Below are 19,534 nucleotides of genomic sequence, written 5' to 3' on the forward strand. Positions count from 1 at the left end.
GCTCAGGAGTCCAGCTGTCTGAAGCTTTCAAAAAAGTTTCTTTGTCAGTTTCTGGAGTCTAAAGGAGGGGGAGGAACTGATTAAGGACATACATGCATTGGGTGGTTGTCTATCTTGATTGATGGTTACTTACTGCTTTAATCTACTGTGTATGTTCTTTCCCATAATGACCGACTTCAATCATATACATAAGGCATAAGATGGAAAATAAGGGTTTATTCCTAAAAATTGACTTTGGGAATCCAGTTTTTTTGTTTGTTTGTTTTCTGTTTTTGTTGTTGTTGTTGTTTTGTTTTGTTTTTCGTTGTTTGCTCTTTGGTTTTTGTTTTGTTGGTTTTTTTTTTTTAAAGACAGGGTTTCTCTGTGTAGTACTGGCTGTCCTAGAACCTGCTCAGTAGACCAGGCTGGCCTCAAACTCAAGAGCTCTGCCTGCCTCTGCCTCCTGAGCACTGGGATTACAGGCGTGCGCCACCACCTTTAATCCACAGAGAGTCCAGTTTTATTTTACTAAGCATGCACCCAGCCTGGGCTGGCTCCGTCTTCCTTCTTTTGTACTGGACCTTTGAAGAGTGTGACTGAGTAGAGTCTGTCTAAATTGGAGAGCTGTTAAGCTGTTTGGAGTCTGTTGTTTGGAGTGGGGTGTGCACACACAGTACATGCAGGTTAGGGCCCTACTCTGCCACGTGTGTCAGCACCAGAGTGTGCACGTGGTCCAGTCAAGGGCCCCGGTGACTCAGGTACCCTGTAATGGGAAGACTTTTACAAGTCTCTTTGTCTCACTTCCCAAGAAACAGCTGGGATTGGACCTTTAGCCTTTGTCATCCCGCCCCGTTACAGTGTTTAAACAGTTTTCATGTGTGTCTATGTGCACACGAGTGACATGCTACACGTAAAGGTCCCAGGACATGTTTGTGAAGTTGCTTCTCTGCTTCTACCTTAATATGGGTTCTGGAGCTCAAGCTCAGATTCCCAGGCTTGTGTGGAAAATGTGTTTACCCACTATGCCATCCCACCAACTCTTTAACGGGGCTTTTAAAAAAATAATCCTATATATGAAATAAAAGTTCCGTGGTATAGAATTTTCCACTTGCGCTATTGTGTCCAGGCCTTTTCAGATTAGGGTTAGTAAACTTGTGTTGGAAGAGCTGGAGAGGATACTTTAGGGTTGGTCTTTTACAACTATTGCCCAACAAATTGTATATGGAAAAGAGAAACACAGCTGTTACTACACACATGTGATTGCCCACGTTTGCAGCCTGTTTAACCTGATTAAGCAACATCCAGACTCCAGACGTGAAGTGGGTGGTACAGCTGATTCCTCCAAGCCCTGAAGTAGGAGTTAGTCCTGGCTCGTGTGCTTTTTAAAAGCATTTGCTGTTCAGCCTTAAAAGTGTTTGTTTGTTTGTTTGTTTGTTTTAATATTTACTTTCTGGGTGTGTGGGTAACAGCTCATGTGTGGAAGTCGGAGGACAGCTTTCAGGGGTGCATGCTTGTCTCCCTTCACGTGGGTGGCAATAGTAGGCCTTGACAGAGCTCAGGTCATGAGCTAGGCAGCAAGCACCTTCACCTGTGGAGCCGTCTCCCCAGCCCCCACTAGCAATTTCTGTAGACCATTGCTAATCTCCAGGAGAGTTCAGTCCTGGGAAGAGAGGAAGAGAGCTTCAGAGGCAAAAATGACCTTTGAAGAGAGTTGAGTCTTAGAATTGGGGACTTTAGGATTTGGAAAGTACTTGGCACCCATCTAAGCTGACATAAAATATTTATGACTAGTGTGTGTAAGGAACAGCTCTCCATGGCCTGTTAGGATCTCTTCCATCATTTCTCTCCTTTATCTCCGCCTCTGTTTTTATTCTTTCTGTTTCTTGCGCTATTGATCTTTATTGTTTTTTCTTTTTAAAATTAATTAATGACTGTGTGTGTGGGTGCACATGCTGATGTGTGGAGCCCAGAGAGCAACTCTGAGGGATAGGTTCTTCCCGTGTGTGGGTCCCAGGGATAGAACCCTTACGTTATCTGCCCAGACATAAGCCTAGTGTAATTAACATTGCTGTAAAGTGGAGTTTGACATAGGTCATATTGCCTTAGACACTCACAGTGCAGGGGATGGAGAAAAGACTGGTAAGAAAACGTGCTGTTCTTGCAGAGGACCCACGTTCAATTCTAGCACCCACATCAGACAGCTGCCAACTCCCTGTAACTCTAGCTCCAGGAAATCCAACACCCTCTTCTGGCCTCCAAGGGTGCCTGCATCGTGTGTGCACACACACACACTTAAAAAATAAAAATAAATTTTAAAAAGAAACAGTAGAGGCCAAATATCAGAGCCTTAAGAGCATATTATGACCACAAGACATCTTTCTGCACTTCCCAGATAGTGTTATATTTTAGCTATGAAATCAGTTTCTACAGCCCAAGTTTTTTATTTTTAAGGTCAAAAGAATTTGGTAGATTTATTTTTCAAAAATGAATTGTTAAAAATTGTATTATAACAAAGAAGTTATAGATTTGGATGGCAAGTAACATATAATAAAGTAAAAATAACTGATAAAATTTCTCTCACTTATTAAATATAAACATATATATATAATTTTTATGTGCATTAGTGTTATGTCTGCATGTATGTCTGTGTGAGAGTGTCAGGTCTCCTGGAACTCCAAGTTCCAGGCAGTTGGAAATTGAACTTGATCCCCTGGAAGAACAGCCAGTGCTTTTAACTGCTAAGCCATTGCTCCCAAAAAACATTTTTTTTTAAATTGGAATAGGATTATATCACTTTCTCTCCCTCTCTTCCTCTAGCCAGTCCCATGTTTCATACTCTCAAATTGATAGTCTGCTTTTCTTTGGCTATTATTGTTACATACATACACGCATGTATCTGTGTGTACACAAACATAGACAAATATAGCCTGCTTCGTTAGTTTTTGTTGTTTGTTGCATATGGTTTCAGGCTAACCACTTTACATTGGACAGTCAATAAAAGGCTCATCCCCAGGCTAGGCTAGTTCTGGAACAGGCATTAGTTGTCTGTAGTGCATTGCCTAGGCCCCCATAAAACCTTCCCCTTCCACCGTGACAGCTTCATCCACACGGCCATTGTTCTGTCTTGTGCTTGCAGCTTTTTCTTGGAGAGACTGTTTAACAGCCAACTTCCTGGCATTCTGATTTTACAAGTCTTTCTGCCCCTCTTCAGAGGTGTTCCTTGATGCTGGCGCTGGGGTGGCTGGACTCTCACAGTCTTTTGAATGAGGAAGGAATGAGGTTGTTGATAAAGCCTTAAGGAATCATATTATTTTTTTAAATATTTATTTTATACATGTTTGCACTCTATTTGCACGTATGCCTGCACGCCAGAAGAGAGCATCAGACCCCATTATAGACGGTGGTGAGCCACCATGTGGGTGCTGGGAAGGACCTGTGGAAGAGTAGACAGTGCTCTTAACCACTGAGCCATCTCTACAGCCCGAATTATATGATTTTGTATTTACTAAAATTATACACAATGCATGTAAGTAGTATATATAAAATATTTAATAGATGCATAAAGGAAGGTAAGCTACTTGGGCAAACAGTGCTCCCCACAAACTATTAACTAACAAAACCCCTGTACCAGGCATGAGAAACCTCTTTCTGAATGGCTGATAAGGGTCGTCCAAATGATTTCCAGAACAGTGTAGACTCTGGATATAGCACTTGGTTGTCTTTCGGGGGCCAAGGGGCCCTTGTTGCTGAAGACATAGGAGTCTTTTTAAGAAAATCTTTTTAGCCTTTATTGTATGAGCATGAATGTTTGCCTGCTTCATGTCATGCGCCACGTGATGCAGTGCCCGAGGTGGCCAGAAGAGGCCATTGGGTTCTCCAAGACTAGATGGCCTACAGTTGTGAGCATTTTGTGGGTGCTGGGGATCAACCTGGGTCCTCTGCAAGAGTAGCCAGTGGTCTTGAATGCTGAGCTATCTCTTCAGCTCCATAACCTGTTCTTTTAAAGATTTGTTTGTTTTTATTTTATGTTTATAGTTATTTTGCCTACATACATGTCTGCACTGCTTGTGTATTTGGTTCCTGTGGAGGCCAGAGGAGGATGTTGGATCCTCTGGAGATGGAGTTACGGATGGCTGTGAGCTGCAGTGGGTGCTGGGAATTGAACCTGGGTCCCTGGGTCCCCGGCTAGAGCAACCAGTGCTTTTAACTGCTGAGTCATTTCTCCACACTCTTTAACTAACCTTGTTTTTCACAAGTAGAATTTTTATGTTCATTTGATTAGTCTTTGGGCCAATAATTTGCAGGTAGGAGAAATGATAGCCAAGGTTTTTCAGGTCATGAGTTCACATGTGATTTTTTGGTCTTCACATGCTGTCCAGTTTTGTTAAGATAAACGGAGGGCCGCACAGCATGGCCGTGTAGAGGAGGGCGTGTGTGTGGAAGAAAGGACATCCTCTTCCTTCTTCGGTTTCATCTTCTTAGCCAGCCTTAGCACAAGGCCTTGATTTACAGCATTGGGGGCTCGGCCTCAGCAGCTTGCAGCTGCTGCCCCCGCTTCCCACCACAAGTCCTGGATTATTGACATAAAGTCAAGGATTTTACAAATTCATCTGTAAACATACCACTTTCAACTTCATCGTTCCACTAAAAAGTCATAGCTCTTTAGTAATATTAAAACAATGTATGTAATTTCTCTAGTGCTATTCATATTTTTTTTTGGTATATTTGAATCAGGATGCAAATAGATTTCAGTTATTTGATTTGTTTCTTTACCAATTACATTTTTTGCAAAGTGAGTCATTTGCCTTTAATTTCTCTGAGTCTGAATTATATTGATTACATCTCTAGTGTTTTTGTTTCTTTGTTTTAAACAAAAAATGGTACTTTTATTTAGAGCTTGCTTGACTTTCTTTCTGCATCCTTTCTTCCATTAAAAGTACATAATGTGTGCCTCTCTGTCCTTGTGACGTTAGTAGCTATTGATCTTTGCACTCATCCATTAAATCATTAAGGCTACAAAATGGCACCGTTCCACCTCTGTAAAGGTAGCTTTGTAGTAGAAGTCTCCTCGTGCTGCTCTCTGAACACCCAGGGCAGGCCCAGGGTCACAGCAGGTGAACGCTTCCTTCTTTGTTCCTTTCAGCAGTTTTCAGGATAGTGAATTCACTAGCTTTCTCCGGTAGTGACCAGTTAGCGTTGTTTTGTTAGGAGGGTTGGGTATCATTGTAAACTCCTGGTTTAAACAACTGTGAGTAGGTTCCAGTCCAGTGCTGTTATTTTCACACTTTATTTTCTCTCTTACAACTTAATGTATTGTCTGGTAGTAGAGTAGGCTTGAAAATGAGGGCATGTCTCACACTGCCTTTGTGTCCCCAGATCTTAGTCTTCAATCATTTTGTTTGTTTGTTTTTGTTTTTTTGAGACAGGGTTTCTCTGTGTGTAACCCTGGCTGTCCTAGAATTCATAGACCAAACTGGCTTCCAACTCTAGAGATATCTTCCTGCCTCAGCCTCCCTAGTGCTGAGATTAAAGCCATGCACCGCTACCGCCTGGCTCGAAACAGATTCTTGTGAGAGAGTCCAGGCTAGCTGTAGATTCACTGTACAGCCATACTGGCCTCGAACTCAGCGTCCCCCTGCCTTAGCCTCCAGAGTTTTGAGGTTACAGACATGTGCACACTCTTAGCACAAGTTCAGATTCTAATGGGTTGTTTCTTGTCTTTAACAATGACGCTGTCTGGTGAACTATAGGGTTAGTATCTTAGAAAAAACCGCTTGGAGCCAGACATGGTGGTATGGGCCTTTAACACCAGCATGTGGGAGGCAGAGGGGGGGGGGGAGTTCAGTGTCAGCTTGATATCTTTAATGAGTTACCGGCCCAAACCTGAAAGCTTACTGAGCGTTGTGTTGGTGGTCAGAAGCCTTGAGGTTTCAGACCTTACTTTTGAGTTCGGGTTGCTCAGCCTGGCTAGTGTGATTTCAGAAAAGAGATGGTTTAATGTGAGTTTTTATATGGTATTGAGGTTATACCTCCATTGTGACCTTATCTAAGTTAAGAGAATTAGTTCACTTGTAGGAATGTAAGACCTTGTCAACGTGACTCATTGTTCCCCTGTTTATGAGAAGCCGAGAAGCCATGATCTTACGGTGTTGTTGAGTAGTAGTGGAGAAGGAGTATTTAGTTAGCATATGACTTTTCATTGTAAGGATCTAGCCAGTCATTTTGTAAGAAAAGAATGGTTAATTCTTTTTGGGAAACTGATAGTTTGTTCTAGCTGAATTCAAATAGAACTTTAGTTGGTAGAACAATTACTTTGTGTGCACACGGTAAATGTTATTTATTTGGACACATTTGTTTTTTTTTTTTCTCTTTTATTCTTAATTGGTTTGACTGCATCCCTCAAAGCTGCTCTTTCGAATGGCAGCCAAAAATCCCACATGTCTAAGAGAAGTGCCAGGAAAGCGTTCATGCTCCAGTTTCCCTAATCCTTAATTTTTAGAGGTCATTGAAATCACCATTTTCTGGAGGGTGGTAGTGTGTTTGTACTGTGGCATGGGAAAAAATTAACACTTCAGTTGTCACTCCCATTCCCCCCCCCCCCCCACCTGTAACTGATGCTAACCAGCAGCCTAAGAGGGAGAATGAGGCAGGACCATGGGGAAAAGGGCCCTCAGGTGGAGAGCAGACCCTCAGCTGAGGGGACAAAGGCTACTGAAACCTTTGGGGAGTGGGTAGAGGCTTTGGTCAGGCCCAGGTGCTGGGAACGCCTTGTTTGCATGAGGAGGAATTCTAAGTGCTTGATAGCCATGGCCTTATCAGGAAAAAGGAAGTTTAGCCTGTAGCCTGGCCACCACGCTCTGTGTGTGGCAACACGGAGGCCCAGGGCAGGGAGGGAGCAAGCCTGCTCCTGCAGGACTCAAGATGGGGTCTGGACACACCTCCGCCTCACTCTTGCTCCAGGCCATCTCCCCTGTCACAGGGTCCCTCGGCCCCATGGTTAGGGACTTATGTGTGAACTTAGTTTCTAGAATTCTGTGAGGTGGAAAGCCTATCGGTTTTATACACAAAAACTGAGGTTAATTAGCCTGTCTCAGATTTTCAGTGTCAAGACTGAGCTGAAGCCATCTTCATATCCACGCCTTATTTCTCCCATTACACCACGTAGATCTCTTGTCCACAGCACATTGCAGCTGTTAAACTGAGCAAGGGAACCCTGTCGGGTCTCAGGGAGATGAGGCAGGTGACCGGGAAGTGGCGTGCTGAGAAGACTGCACTTCACAGGCCTTGGTGGGCTAACGTAGGGTGTGGATCTGTGAGTGTGTGACGGCTCACATGCTGTCTTTTTTTGTAGTTTCCCAGGCTGTAAATGAAAATCATGTTTGTTCCACATTTCCAGTGGTGTGAGTTTGTCTGTGTGAGCTCAGAAACTTAGAAAATTTACTAGTGTAAGAAATTACACATTATGATTGTGGCACATCATGTGGCTGGGTGAGTAGTACCGTTCTTTTAACCAAGAAACCCTTAGTTGATCTTGGCCGTAGGCCGTTGAGACTGAGAGAGGCAGAATCTGTCAGTCACAGTCATTTCTTGGAAGGAAACATTGAAAATGGCACAGCAGTTACTCTCCTTGACCTCTTTCTCTGAAAGGGAATTGGATTGGGCAAGCTGGTTTCATAATAGGGTAGAGCTTCTCTCTTGTCCCTGGGGAATTGAAGCTGAGCGCCAGCTGTGAAGCCAGTACAATCAGGTTTTAAAGGATTTGACTGAATTCACTGTGATTAAGGTTTTATGAGGGATGCACGTTGCAGAGAAGCAGCTTTAAAAATGCTGCACATGAGTCACTCCGTGTCTGTAGGTGGAAAACAGAACAATGAGGAAGTTCAGGGAATGGTCCTCAACAGCTCCATGCTATCTTACAGAGAAGCCTCCATTTTGAAGCTGAAAACAGGCAGAAGGGTCCTGAGTCTTCGTGGAGGCAAGCTTGAGGGTGCTCTGGGTCCTAGCTCACTTTGTAAGCTGACTGAAGGACTTCATTTCACTGTACGGAGAGAGAAAGCCATGTTGGGCATAGTGGCACATGCCTGTATTCCAGTGAGCAGCAAGAAGCAGGAGCATTACTGCCAGTTTGAGGTCAGCCTGGTCTACATAGTAGCCGCAGGCCAGTAGGGACTACATAGCATGACCTTGTCATGAAAAAATATGACCAACCTAAAGGTAAACACACACACACAGCGGGAAAACAGTAGGTATATGAATAAGGACCCACCTGTAATCTCAGGTCCTGGGACACAGAGGCAGTTGGATCTCTGTTAGTTCAAAGCCAGCCTGGTTTATGTAGAAAATTCCAGGCCAGACAAGAGTGGGTACACAGTGAGACCCTGCTTTAGAGAAAAACAGCAGTGTTTCAACAATTGCCTTCAAAATGAAGGCAGATACTGTCAGAGGAACTACTTTAATTGGCTGTTGTACTTACCGGCATGCTGGAGAGGCCTCTCTACCAGTGGTGGAATCAGCATTCTCTTTGAAAGGCTTATCTTCCTTAGTTCCTTTTAGAAACAGTGGCTGGTTTTGCCAGGAGTTGTATACAATGCAAAGCCTTCGTGATTATCTTTAAGTGGTTATTAATTAGACTGGCATCCTGGTCCAAGCCTTAACTCTCAGCTTGCAGGTAGCTAGGGCAGAATGATTGAAGCGAGTTTGAGGTCACACAGTGTGACCCTCTCTCAAGAACAAAAGATGGGTAGTGGTTGAGAATGCTTGCTCTGTAAGCATGAGTTCCTGTCTCCAAATTCTGAGTACTCGCTTAAAAAGCTGGGGTACGGCTTCAGATGCCTGCGACCCCTCCTGGCACTGCGGGGCGGGAGCAGGCAGGGTCTAAGCCAGCCAGCCAGTCAGCTTAGCCTGAGACCCTGAGCTTCCAGCTCATCGAGAGGCCCCTGGGGTCTTAAGACCCTGGGCGGCCTTTTCCGGCCTCACACTCATATAGGGCGGTGCACCCTCACACTTTAAGGAACCATATGAACACACACACCTGTACAAGCACACACAAACACTAGCAACAACAAAGAAAAATGCTGATTATCCTAAATTGGTTACTTAAGACCCTTTATAGCTAGGTGCAGTGGCACATTAGCCATAGGTAATACACAGCACTCAGAGAGGCAGGTGACCTCTGAATTTGAGGCCAGCCTGGTCTAAAAACGAGTCCAGGACAACCAAGGGTACACAGAGAAACCCTGTCTCAGGAGAAGAAAAAAAGGAAGACCCTTTTGTAGTGATTTATCACCACACTTAGGAGGCGACAGGTGGGACCCCAGGCACGGCGAGCCTTTATGTTTTTTAAAGGTGAGAAGACTATTTAGGAAAGATGTTTTCATGCATGAAAGTATTTGGTGCTTGATAAGTGATTTGGAGCTATTACAACCAGGAATAGGTGCCGAGCAGTCTGTCAGTCCTTTCCCATGCATAATTAGAGAAGAGCAAGAAGAAAGCCTTAGTTTTGATTGATAGGAAAGATGGTAATCTCACTGAGAAAAAAAATGGTTTGAATCTTTTCTAGTGGCAAGAGAAGAAAAACTTGAATACACACACTGTCTCTCTCAAGAGGGAATGGAGAGAGTTCACCAATAGGACACTGTTTTTATTGGTGAGTTCTGATTTAGGAAATATAAGATCTTTTCTTTTTAAGGCTTTTGTGGGGGGGGGAGGGATAAATCATTCTGTTCTGTCTATTTAAGTAAATACTTGAAGAAAAGGCTCAAGAACACGGTAAATTCCCACGAATGTCTGGGAGTTTCTGGTACTCTGGTTTGCCTCGGAGCGGTCTCCATGTCCTGGTCACTGAGGACTGCGGCTGTGTGCAGCTTGGTGCTTTCCCCTTCTTCCCTTCTGTGTGGCCAGCACTCAGTGATGTGGCTTTAGAAGCTCTAGACCAGGAGACAGTGTTTGCCAAAACTGAGAGCATTGAAAGGCCTTCAAGAAATAAACCAAAAAGTTGAACTCTGATTAGTCCTTCATTTGTGTTATACATTTGGTGTTTGTCAATTAAGTCTAATTTATGAATTAAATGACTTAAGTGTCGCCAGTTCTATTTGGCCAAGGGAATCAGTTCCCAAAGTGCTGTTGGCCGATTTCTTTTGTCCCTTTAGAGAGGTTTGTCACTGTCATTACCAAAGTACACAATTTAAAGAGAGAGGGATTTGCTGGGCGTGGTGGCATGAAGCTGTAATTCTGCCATACCAGAGGTCGAGGTAGGAGTAGGAGCTAGCTTTCAGTTATTAGTGAGCTTAAAGATGGCCAGGGCTGCATAAGATATTCTCTCAAATTAAAAAAACAGAACTGACTGGACAAGGGTCAGCAAAGTTATTTTAGGTGTTTGAGGCTACATGGTTTTCATTGTAGATGTTCAACTAGTGACATACAAATGTAGCCATAGGTAATACACAAATCCTAAGTGTAGCTTTCTTCTAAAAATACATTTAATCATGGAATCTGAAATTTGTGTGCCATAATTGCCATGTACCAGATACATTGTTCCTTTGTATTTTCAGCTATTAAAAAAGAATTAAATCAAACATACACTATTTTTTCTCTCGTGTTTTTCTTTCCCTCCTTCAAACACACATACATATGTATGTAGGAACTTTTCTTAGTTTTGGGGTTATGGGGGGAAAAATGCAGGGGTGGAGAGATGGCTCAGAAGTTAGGAGCACTGGCTGCGCTTTGAGATGGCCCAGTTTGGATCCCAGCACCCACCTGGATGCTTGAAGCATTTCATAGCTCCAGTTCCAAGGAAATTCAGCATCCTCTTCTGATTTATGGCACCAGGCACACATGGTACACAGATAAACGTGCAGCCAAGATCCGACACATACCCGTGGTGAGAAGGTTCAGGTTCACCAGGGTCAGGAAGATGGCTGCGAGTACTTGCAGTGCAAGCTCAGTCATGAGTCTGCGCCTCAGAACCCAAGGTGGAAAAAGAGAACTGAAGCTTGGAAGTTGTCTCTTGACTTCCACACGATGCTAAAAATTATGATTGGCAGTTGTCACCGCAGTTAAGGGAGCTAACTCATTGTAAGAAATACTTCTGTGTTCCCAGTTTTAATATCTCTGAGATTGGGATGTCAGTTTAACTGGTATGGCTTTCCTTGTGTGGATCTTACTTTTGTCCCTTCTGCAGACCCTTCTCTGCATTTATAAGCAAACCGTCACCCTCTTCTTTAATGCAGCCCTGTGACCTCCTCTCAGTGTTTACACACTAACTTAGCATTCCGGCATCGTCGCTGATCCCCACCGCTAAGATCCTGTCCAATCTCCTGGCCTTGCCTGTAGCTTCATTGTGGCTGTGTCACGAGTTTCCCTCTACTGCGGCATGTCCCTGCTCATCATTACACCATGTTGTAAATGTGCGTTTTTAAGTGTCGGGCCAGGGAGCTGGCCAAAGGCACCTTGCTGCCCAAACCGACGAGCTGAGTTCCGTCCTTAGGATGCACAAGCTGGAAGGAGAGAGCTGACTCCTGCAAGTTGTATTCTGACCTCCACATGCCTGCCTGGGGGTGTGTGTGCACGCGCACGCTGCGCATTTCCATACATGCACGCTCTGCATAAAGTGCAATAAATCGAGTCTTTCAGATAAAATTATTAGTTGCTTAATAAAAGTTTATTAAACTAAAGGAACTGTGAAGATTAATGTGGTCTAAATTAGTATAGTTATGGAAGAAGGAGATAAAGTTAGAAGGAAGGTTTAGCAAAGAAATATCTTAGGTAGTAGTTCAATAGAGGGGAAAACACCTGTCAATCATGAAAGTTATCAGCAAGCTATTTAAGTTCTTGGCAGGGTAAGACATGTACAATATTAATCTGTCTGAAAAATTAGCATTGAGACATAATTCTACCTTTGTTTCAGAGGTTGAAGAGGAGATTCAAGAGATCTGACAGGAGAAAAATAATTAAGTGAAACCCCAGAGGGCAAGAGAGAGACAGTAATGGCAGGCAAACTTGGCTTGAGCTTGAAGTGTGATCTGGTGGTCCAAGAAAAGCTAGTGCTGTTCCGAGCAGCTAACAAGGAGGAACCCCGTTGCAGGGCAGGGAGCAGCGCTGACCCACGGGGAACGCACACCTGACAGACAGAAGGAGCCGGGTCGGAGAGCGCCGGCCGCCCAGGAAGGTAGGTTAGATTTCGGAGCACACACTGTCGGCTGCAGCCTCTTCAGGTCCAGGAGGGCACACGCCCAGACACCTGGGATGTTGACATCAGAGCAGGAGAGACAGTATTTAGCCTGGACTGGAAAACTTTTTTTTTTTGACACAGGGCTCACTCTGCAGCCGTGGTCTGGAACTCACTATGGCAGACTATTCTGTCCTTGAACTTGTAGAGATCTGCTGGCCTCAGCCTCTCTCAAGTGCAGGGATTAAAGGTGTGCACCATCATACCTGCCTTAAAAGGTTTATAAGAAGATGAAACTAAGGACAAGTAAGGAGATGTCCCAGGCCATTGCCTTTGTAGTTCTGTGGCCATCAACCTCGCAAACTTTACAGTGTGAGCCGCAAGGCCTCAGGATGGTAGAGCGCTTTCTCCGCAGAAATGGTTGAGAAACATTTTGGTCTCACGAACAGGCTTTAGAAAGTAAGCTGCGGCAGCTCGACATTTGTGAACACGATGTCAAGCACCGTCTACAGTAGGGCGCGTGGTTTTTGAGGTTCTGAATAAAACCGCTGGCCAGGTAAGGCATTATAGGCTTTATGCTTCTGAGCTTTTTCAGTGAAGAACTTCAGTGACTTTCATAAAACTTTGTAATAGAATAGTAGTAGAAATAGGCCAAATGTAAGCTGTTAAAGAAAGAAAATGGGTCCTGTTTAAGTGGTTATTGCCTGTCTTGAGGTGGCAGCATGTATTTTTAGGTAAAGGTATTCCTTGTTAATAGTGAAAAAGAAGCCTTGAACTGATAACATATTTTCCAGGGCATTTTAACTGCCAGAGAGAAGTGTTACCACCTTGCTTGCTGCCATAGTCTCTCAGTTATTTTTCAATTCAAGATAGGATGAAGATGGCTCAGTGGCTAAGAGCATTGATTGCACTCACAGAATCGCAGATTTGGTTGCAAGCACTTGCGGGTGAGCTCGCAGCCTCTAGTTCTGGGGTGTCTGACCCCCCCTTCTGGCCTCCAAGGGCACTGCATGCACGTGATATACCTAACAGCAGGCAAAACATTCGTATATGTAAACTAAATAGACACAGCAGAGAAAGTCATGATTGTTAATTCAGAGGCAAGTTCTATTTTCTGAGGCAGATATTCTCAAGTTTTAAACCAAAGGAACCCACAGCATACCTTTACAAAGCAAATGACAAAAGAGAAAACCTCTTGTCCTTTTCATTTCTGGACGGCATGGTTTCTACTACTTGGCTGTGAGGGCTGTCTGTGGTGCAGCGCCAAAGACAGTGTGGGCTGTGAAGAACACGTGCCAGGGCCTGGTGGACAGGTAGCTCAGTCTTGTCTGAGCAAGCTAACCTCTGCCCCCGTCAGGGTGCCCCCTTCAAGTGCCAAGTGTCAGGACACACCGCTTTGCGAGATGAAAGGGTCTAGCACCCATGAACAGTGAGGAAGAAGCCAGAAGCAGCAGCAGGAGTTTTCACAGTGGGATCAAGTCCGTTAGCTGTGGGACGGGCTGGAGGGGCGAAAGCGGACAGCAGTGTTTCGTGCAGGGCCGGTTGACAGAGCCCCGGGGAGCTCACGCAAAACCCCAGGCAGAGCTTGTTCTGAGGAACCCGGGGCTCAGGGGTTCCTGCCTCCCCAGCTCGGCGACCCTTGAGTGGGCATCCTCACATGGGGAGCCCGACTGGAAAGTCACTTTTGTGGCTTCTTAATCGTTGTGACTGTTGTGAGTCGTGAGGTGAAGGCCTGTTTTTCCGATGGTCTCAGGCGGGCCCTGTGACAGTTGTGGGTGTTGCTGGCCCTGCCAAGCACAGACACTCGGCCAGGTGTGGCTTAGGGAGAAATGTCTCAGTGTTCATGGGGGTGACAGGTGGTGGCAGCTTGTAGGAAGGAGGTCTGAGTGGCACGCTGCCATGCCCGCCAAGCCTCCCTAGCAAGATCTATAAGGTCCAGCGCGTTATAGAGCAGCGCTTCTCAGCCTGTGCGCCACAGCCCACTGCGGGTCAGATGACCCTTTCACAGGGTCGCCCAAGACCATCGGAAAACAGGTGTTGGAAATAAGTTGTAGCAGGCTAAATAGCGTTTGCCCTAATAATCATCATGGCAGTATTATTTAACTGGCTATCACAATCAGTAAGACACAGATAGCTGTTAGATTTTATGACTGACTGCCTTATATCACCCCGGCCTGGGCAGATAGTTCCATCTACACTATCTTGTATCTTTTAGCCCCAGCCCATCCCATCCACCTTAACCATTCCTGATTAGACCACCTCCCATCCATAATCCTAAATTCTTGTTTGTATTTTTCATCGGGGTCTTTGCGAGCCATTTCGGAGCTCTTTCTCCAAGCCCAGGCTAACCCTTCCTCGTCTCTTCCCTGTCCCCACCACCCTCGAGCCTTCGCCACACCTACTCCTTCCGCCCTGCCCAGGTACAGGCCTTTTCTGCCGAGAAGTCAGGAATAGTGTCTTAGGCAGGTTAAACAGCAGGACTTGCTGTGTGACAGTTTGCTGGCAAACAGAATCCCAGGGGCAAGCAATTAACAAATACAAATCACCAGCCACACCTCAGCAGCTGGAAGTAGGCCGACAGGAACGCGCACATCTCCCCTGCTGTCTGCCACGTCCTCCAGCCTTACCTCCTGACAGTGCCATAATTTCCTAAAAGGGATTTCCAACTTCCTGAAGGAGGGGCTCACGTGACCCTTCACAGGCTCACACGTCCAGTACGACTCATAGCACAGCAAAGCTACAGTTAGGAGGTAGCAACACAGGTGATTTTATGGTTGGGGGTCACCACAACACTGTATTAAAGGTTGAGAGCCACTGGGAGGCGAAGGGGGGGATTTGACGTTTGAGCCACAGCATGGCACCGCGTTGCCCGGGATGGCCCCAGACTCCTGGGTGTCGGCTGACCGCAGTTAGGTTCTGCCTTCCAGCCTCTGTCATCCAGCCTCTGCTTGCCGCTAATCTGCTTTCTGCCTCTGGGGCTGCTTATCAGATACTACTGTGAATGTAACAGAGTTATGCAGGGTGTGGTCCTTTAGAAGTCTGGCTTCTCTCGCTTAGCACACTGTTTGTTTCCAAGGTTTAGCTAAGTCGTAGCGTGCATTTTTATTTATTTTATCTCATTAATCATACAAATGTAATTAATTGTATATACTATGTATACTTTATTCCTTAAACAATGCTATGTTGTATGGGTCTTCCATGTTTTGTTTGTAGTCATCATCTGGCCGACCTTTGTAAGAACTGGGAAACTTTATGTTACCCTTGAATCCTTACCATGCTAAAGGCTTAGTGGTTTTGTTGTTGTTGTTTTAATGTGTTTATATGTTTTGTCTACATGTCCGTGTGGCACATGGATGCCTTATGCCCAGAAATGCCAGAACAGGGCATCAGATCCCCTGAGACTAGTGGTATAGACAGTTGCCAGCTGCCGTCTGGGTACTGGGAATTGAATCTAGGTCTTCTGGGAGAGCAGCCGGGTCTCCAGCCCATCGTTAGTATTTTCAAAAGCAGTTCCATAGATGATCATTCCTCTTCAGGTAAAGACTAGTTTTGCATACTTTTTATTGCACCGGTTAGAGCTTGCTGTAAATGTTGAATAGAAACAGAGATTCTCATCTTCTTAGTGTTAAGATAAAAGTATTTGCTCTTTGTTCTAATTTGCCTTTCTATTGTGATAAAATACTCTGGCCAGAGCCCCTTGGGGAGAAAGAGTTTGTTTGGCTTACACAGGCGCAGTGCACCGAGGGTGGTCGTGGAGGGACAGAGCTCGAAGCCTCCCTCACTGGCCAGAGTCAGCTTTCCTGAGCACCCCAGGCTGCACATGCGGAGGGCTCGGAGGCCCCATTCGTGTCCGACAGGGCGGTTCTTCAGCTGACATTCTCTCTTCCCAGGGGCTTTAGGTCCTGTCAGACTGTCGTGAAGACTAAGTGGCACACTCTTCTGTGGAGAAGTCTGGCGGTAGCTGAAGTCTGACTGACGGTAGCTGAAGTCTGGTGGTAGCCGTCCGTTCTGGTTAGAGGCCCCTACGAGGTACAGAGAGTTCGGTTACTCCCTTTCCGACACTTCATCAGCAGTATAGAGACTGTATAGACTGCTTTTTCTGGTTTTTTATTATTATAAAATGACTTTTTAAGAAAAGTTTTGTTTTGTAAGTATGTGTGTGCGTGTGTTTATGTGTTCTATGTCTATTGCACAAGGGTGGAGGTCAGGGGACAAGCTTAGGGAGTTTGTTTTCTCTTCCTGCCATGGGCTTTTTAGATTTGCATGCATGGCAACTGCTTTTGCACACTGAGCTATTTCAGGGGCCTATTTCTTTGGCTTTCTGGAGACAAAAACCTCACACTGGAGCCCAGGCAAGCCTGGGACTTACTGTGTGTCCCTAAAGTTAGCCCAACATGGAGCTGTAGTAAGCCTCCTGTTTTAGCATCTTCATCACTGCTCTGTTGCTGTGAAGAGACACCATGACCAGGGCGACTTCTAAAAGGAAACACTTAATTGGGGGCTTACTTAAAGTTTCAGAGGTTTGGATCATTATGATCATAGCAGGAGGATGGTAGTGTGCAGGTGTGTGCGCGCGCGTGCGTGTTTGTATTTGGAAAGTGGCTGAGAGCAGCATACTGATCCAAAGGCAAAGAGAGATCTGAGCCTGGAATGGTTTTTTCCCCTTTTCTTTTTAAATTTTATTCGTTTGTTTATTTATTTGCTTGTTTATTTGTTTCAATTTATTCACTTTGAATTCCCGCTGCAGCCCCCTCCCTCATCTCCTTCGAGTCCCATCCTTTCTCCCTCTTTTCCACCTATCCCTCTCCCATAGACCATTGATAGGGGAGGTCTAACCCTAGCCTGTCAGGTCTTATCAGGACTGACTGCATCATCTTCCTCTCTGGCCTGGCAAGGCTGCTCCCCCCAGAGGGAGGTGATCAAAGAGTTAATGCCAGAGACAGCCTCTGCTCCCAGTCTAGATCCTCTCCATGCATAGTCCTTGGTTGGGGTATCAGTCTCTGCAGAGCCCCCTGAACCCAAATTCTTTGGCTCTGTTGGTCTACAGACTGGGAAAAGATCTTCACCAACCTTACATTTGACAGAGGGCTAATATCGAGAATATATAAAGAACTCAAGTTAAACACCAACAAACCAAGTAATCCAATTAAAAATGGGATACAGACCTAAACAGAGAATTCTCTGTAGAGGAATATTGAATGGCAGAGAAACACTCAAAGAAATGCTCATCGTCCATAGTCATCAGAGAAATGCAAATCCAAACGACCCTGAGATTCCACCTCACACCCATCAGAATGGCTGAGATCAGTAACTCAAAGGATGATGCCTGCTGGAGAGGACGTGGAGAAAGGGGAACCCTCCTCCACTGCTGGTGGGAATGTAACCTTGTACAAACACTTTAGAAATCAATCTGCCACTTTCTCAGAAAATTGAGAATAGGACTTCCTCAAGATCCAGCTATACCACACCTGGGCATATATCTGAAATATGTTCACGTATACAACAAGGACGTTTGCTTAACCATGTTTGTATTTGTAGCAGCTTTATTCGTCATATCCAGAATCTGGAAACAACCTAGATGTCCCTCAGTTGAGGAATGGATTCAGAAATTGTGGTACATTTACACAGTGGAATACTACTCAGCAATTAAAAACAAGGAAATCATGAAATTTGCAGGCAAATGGTGGGAACTAGAAAAGATCATCCTGAGTCAGGTATCCCAGAAGCAGAAAGTCACATATGGTATAAGCTCACTTGTAAGTGGATATTAGACATATAATATAGGATAAACATACTAAAATCTGTACACCTAAAGAAGCTAAGCAACAAGAAGGACTCTGGGTAAGATGATCAGTCCTCATTCAGAAGGGCAAACGGGATGGACACTGGAAGAGGGAGGAAACAGGAAACAGGTCAGGAGCCTACCACAGAGGGCCTCTGAAAGACTCTACCCATTAGGATATCAAAGCAGATGTTGAGACTAATCGCCAAACTTGGGCAGAGTGCAGGGAATCTTAGGAAAGAAGGGGGAGATAGAAGACCTGGAGGGCACGGGAGCTCCACAAAGAGAGCAACAGAACCAAAAAACCTGGCATAGGTTTTTGAAACCCCAAAGCCCCCCGCAGTGACACAGGTTCCCCAACAAAGCCACACCACCTCATCCCTTGCAGCCCCCACTGTAATGGCTGACACACAGTCCCAGCTACAGCGACTCACTGCAGCTTCTCCCGGGCTTGTTGGGGGCCCGTGATGGTAGAGTGGTTGAGGCCACTTGCCGCTGCGCTTGCTGTCGAGTTCTGTTGTTGAGAGAGGACTAGCTCCAGCAGGCTTTACCTGACCCCTGTGCATGCCTTGCCTGTAAATGTAACTCAGAATCTTAAAGTTGTTGTTCCACTGCTTTATGGTGTCTTCTTCTTGTCCCTCTCACAGCAGAGTTTCCTGGAGTCTCCTGTCATACATGTTCATCAGGTGTCAGCTTCTCACACTTGTCTGTTAATGACTTTAAGCAGTTGAATTGCAGGGTTTCTTGGTGTAATTTTGTTTGTACCTTTATTACTTGGATTTGGTTAGGCCTTTTGAACCTGTATGTGTGTAGTTTGATAAGATTTGGAAGGTTGAGCCATTGTTAATCTGTTCTTTTCTGACCTTTGGGACCTTGTGTGTTACAAGGCCACTTGAGCTCCCTGCAGCTCAGTGCTGCCAAGCCATCTGCTGTGGTTTTGTTTCTGAAGGTTTGTTTTTATTTTTAATTGTGTGTCTGTGGAAGGGAGCTGTGTACAGGCGTGTGTAGGTGCCAGCGACCCTCTGGAAAGCTCTGTACTTGTCAGGTCTCATGGATCTGTGGGGTCTGTCAGGGTGTAGGGAAATGCTGATGGGGGTTCTGGAACTTGAACTCGGGTTCTCTGAGAGCAGTGTGTCTTCCTACGTGCTGGGCCGTCTCTCTACTCCCTGCTCTGTTGTTTGTTCTTGTTGGTTTGGTTAGTTAGGTCTTTTTGTTGCTGTTCCTTCCCTTCCCTTCCCTTCCCTTCCCTTCCCTTCCCTTCCCTTCCCTTCCCTTCCCTTCCCTTCCCTTCCCTTCCCTTCCCTTCCCTTCCCTTCCTCCTTCCCTTCCCTTCCTCCTTCCCTTCCCTTCCTCCTTCCCTTCCCTTCCTCCTTCCCTTCCCTTTTTCCTTTCCTTCCATTTTTCCTTTTCTTTCCTTTCCTTTCCTTTCCTTTCCTTTTTCTTTTCCTTTTCCCTTTCCTTTTTCCTTTTTCCTTTCCAGCAACCATTTTTCTTTTTCCTGAAAGATGTCCTTTAGTAGCTCCTCATAATGCAAGTTTGCTGCTGACGAATTATTTTTGAAGTAATTTTGAGGAGTTTATAATCTGAGGCTGACAGCACTCCCCCCC

The 19,534-nt window shown here is 45.2% G+C and overlaps 2 protein-coding genes across 3 annotated transcripts in view; one reads left to right on the forward strand and one right to left on the reverse strand.

Annotated features, from left to right (window-relative positions):
- Ahcyl2 (adenosylhomocysteinase like 2) overlaps positions 1-19,534 on the forward strand; it is a gene marked incomplete at its 5' end in the record, with an annotated part of 143,646 nt that overhangs the window by 35,980 nt on the left and 88,132 nt on the right.
- Positions 1-19,534, reverse strand: part of LOC129677511 (uncharacterized) — a 48,839-nt gene that overhangs the window by 3,566 nt on the left and 25,739 nt on the right. The window contains 1 exon segment of the mRNA XM_055608138.1: positions 15,871-16,167. Coding sequence (XP_055464113.1) covers positions 15,871-16,167 — 297 coding nt within the window.

Source organism: Psammomys obesus, unplaced genomic scaffold (genome assembly GCF_907164565.1).
Source record: "Psammomys obesus unplaced genomic scaffold, mPsaObe1.curated_primary_1811, whole genome shotgun sequence".
Taxonomy (NCBI): Eukaryota; Metazoa; Chordata; class Mammalia; order Rodentia; family Muridae; genus Psammomys; species Psammomys obesus.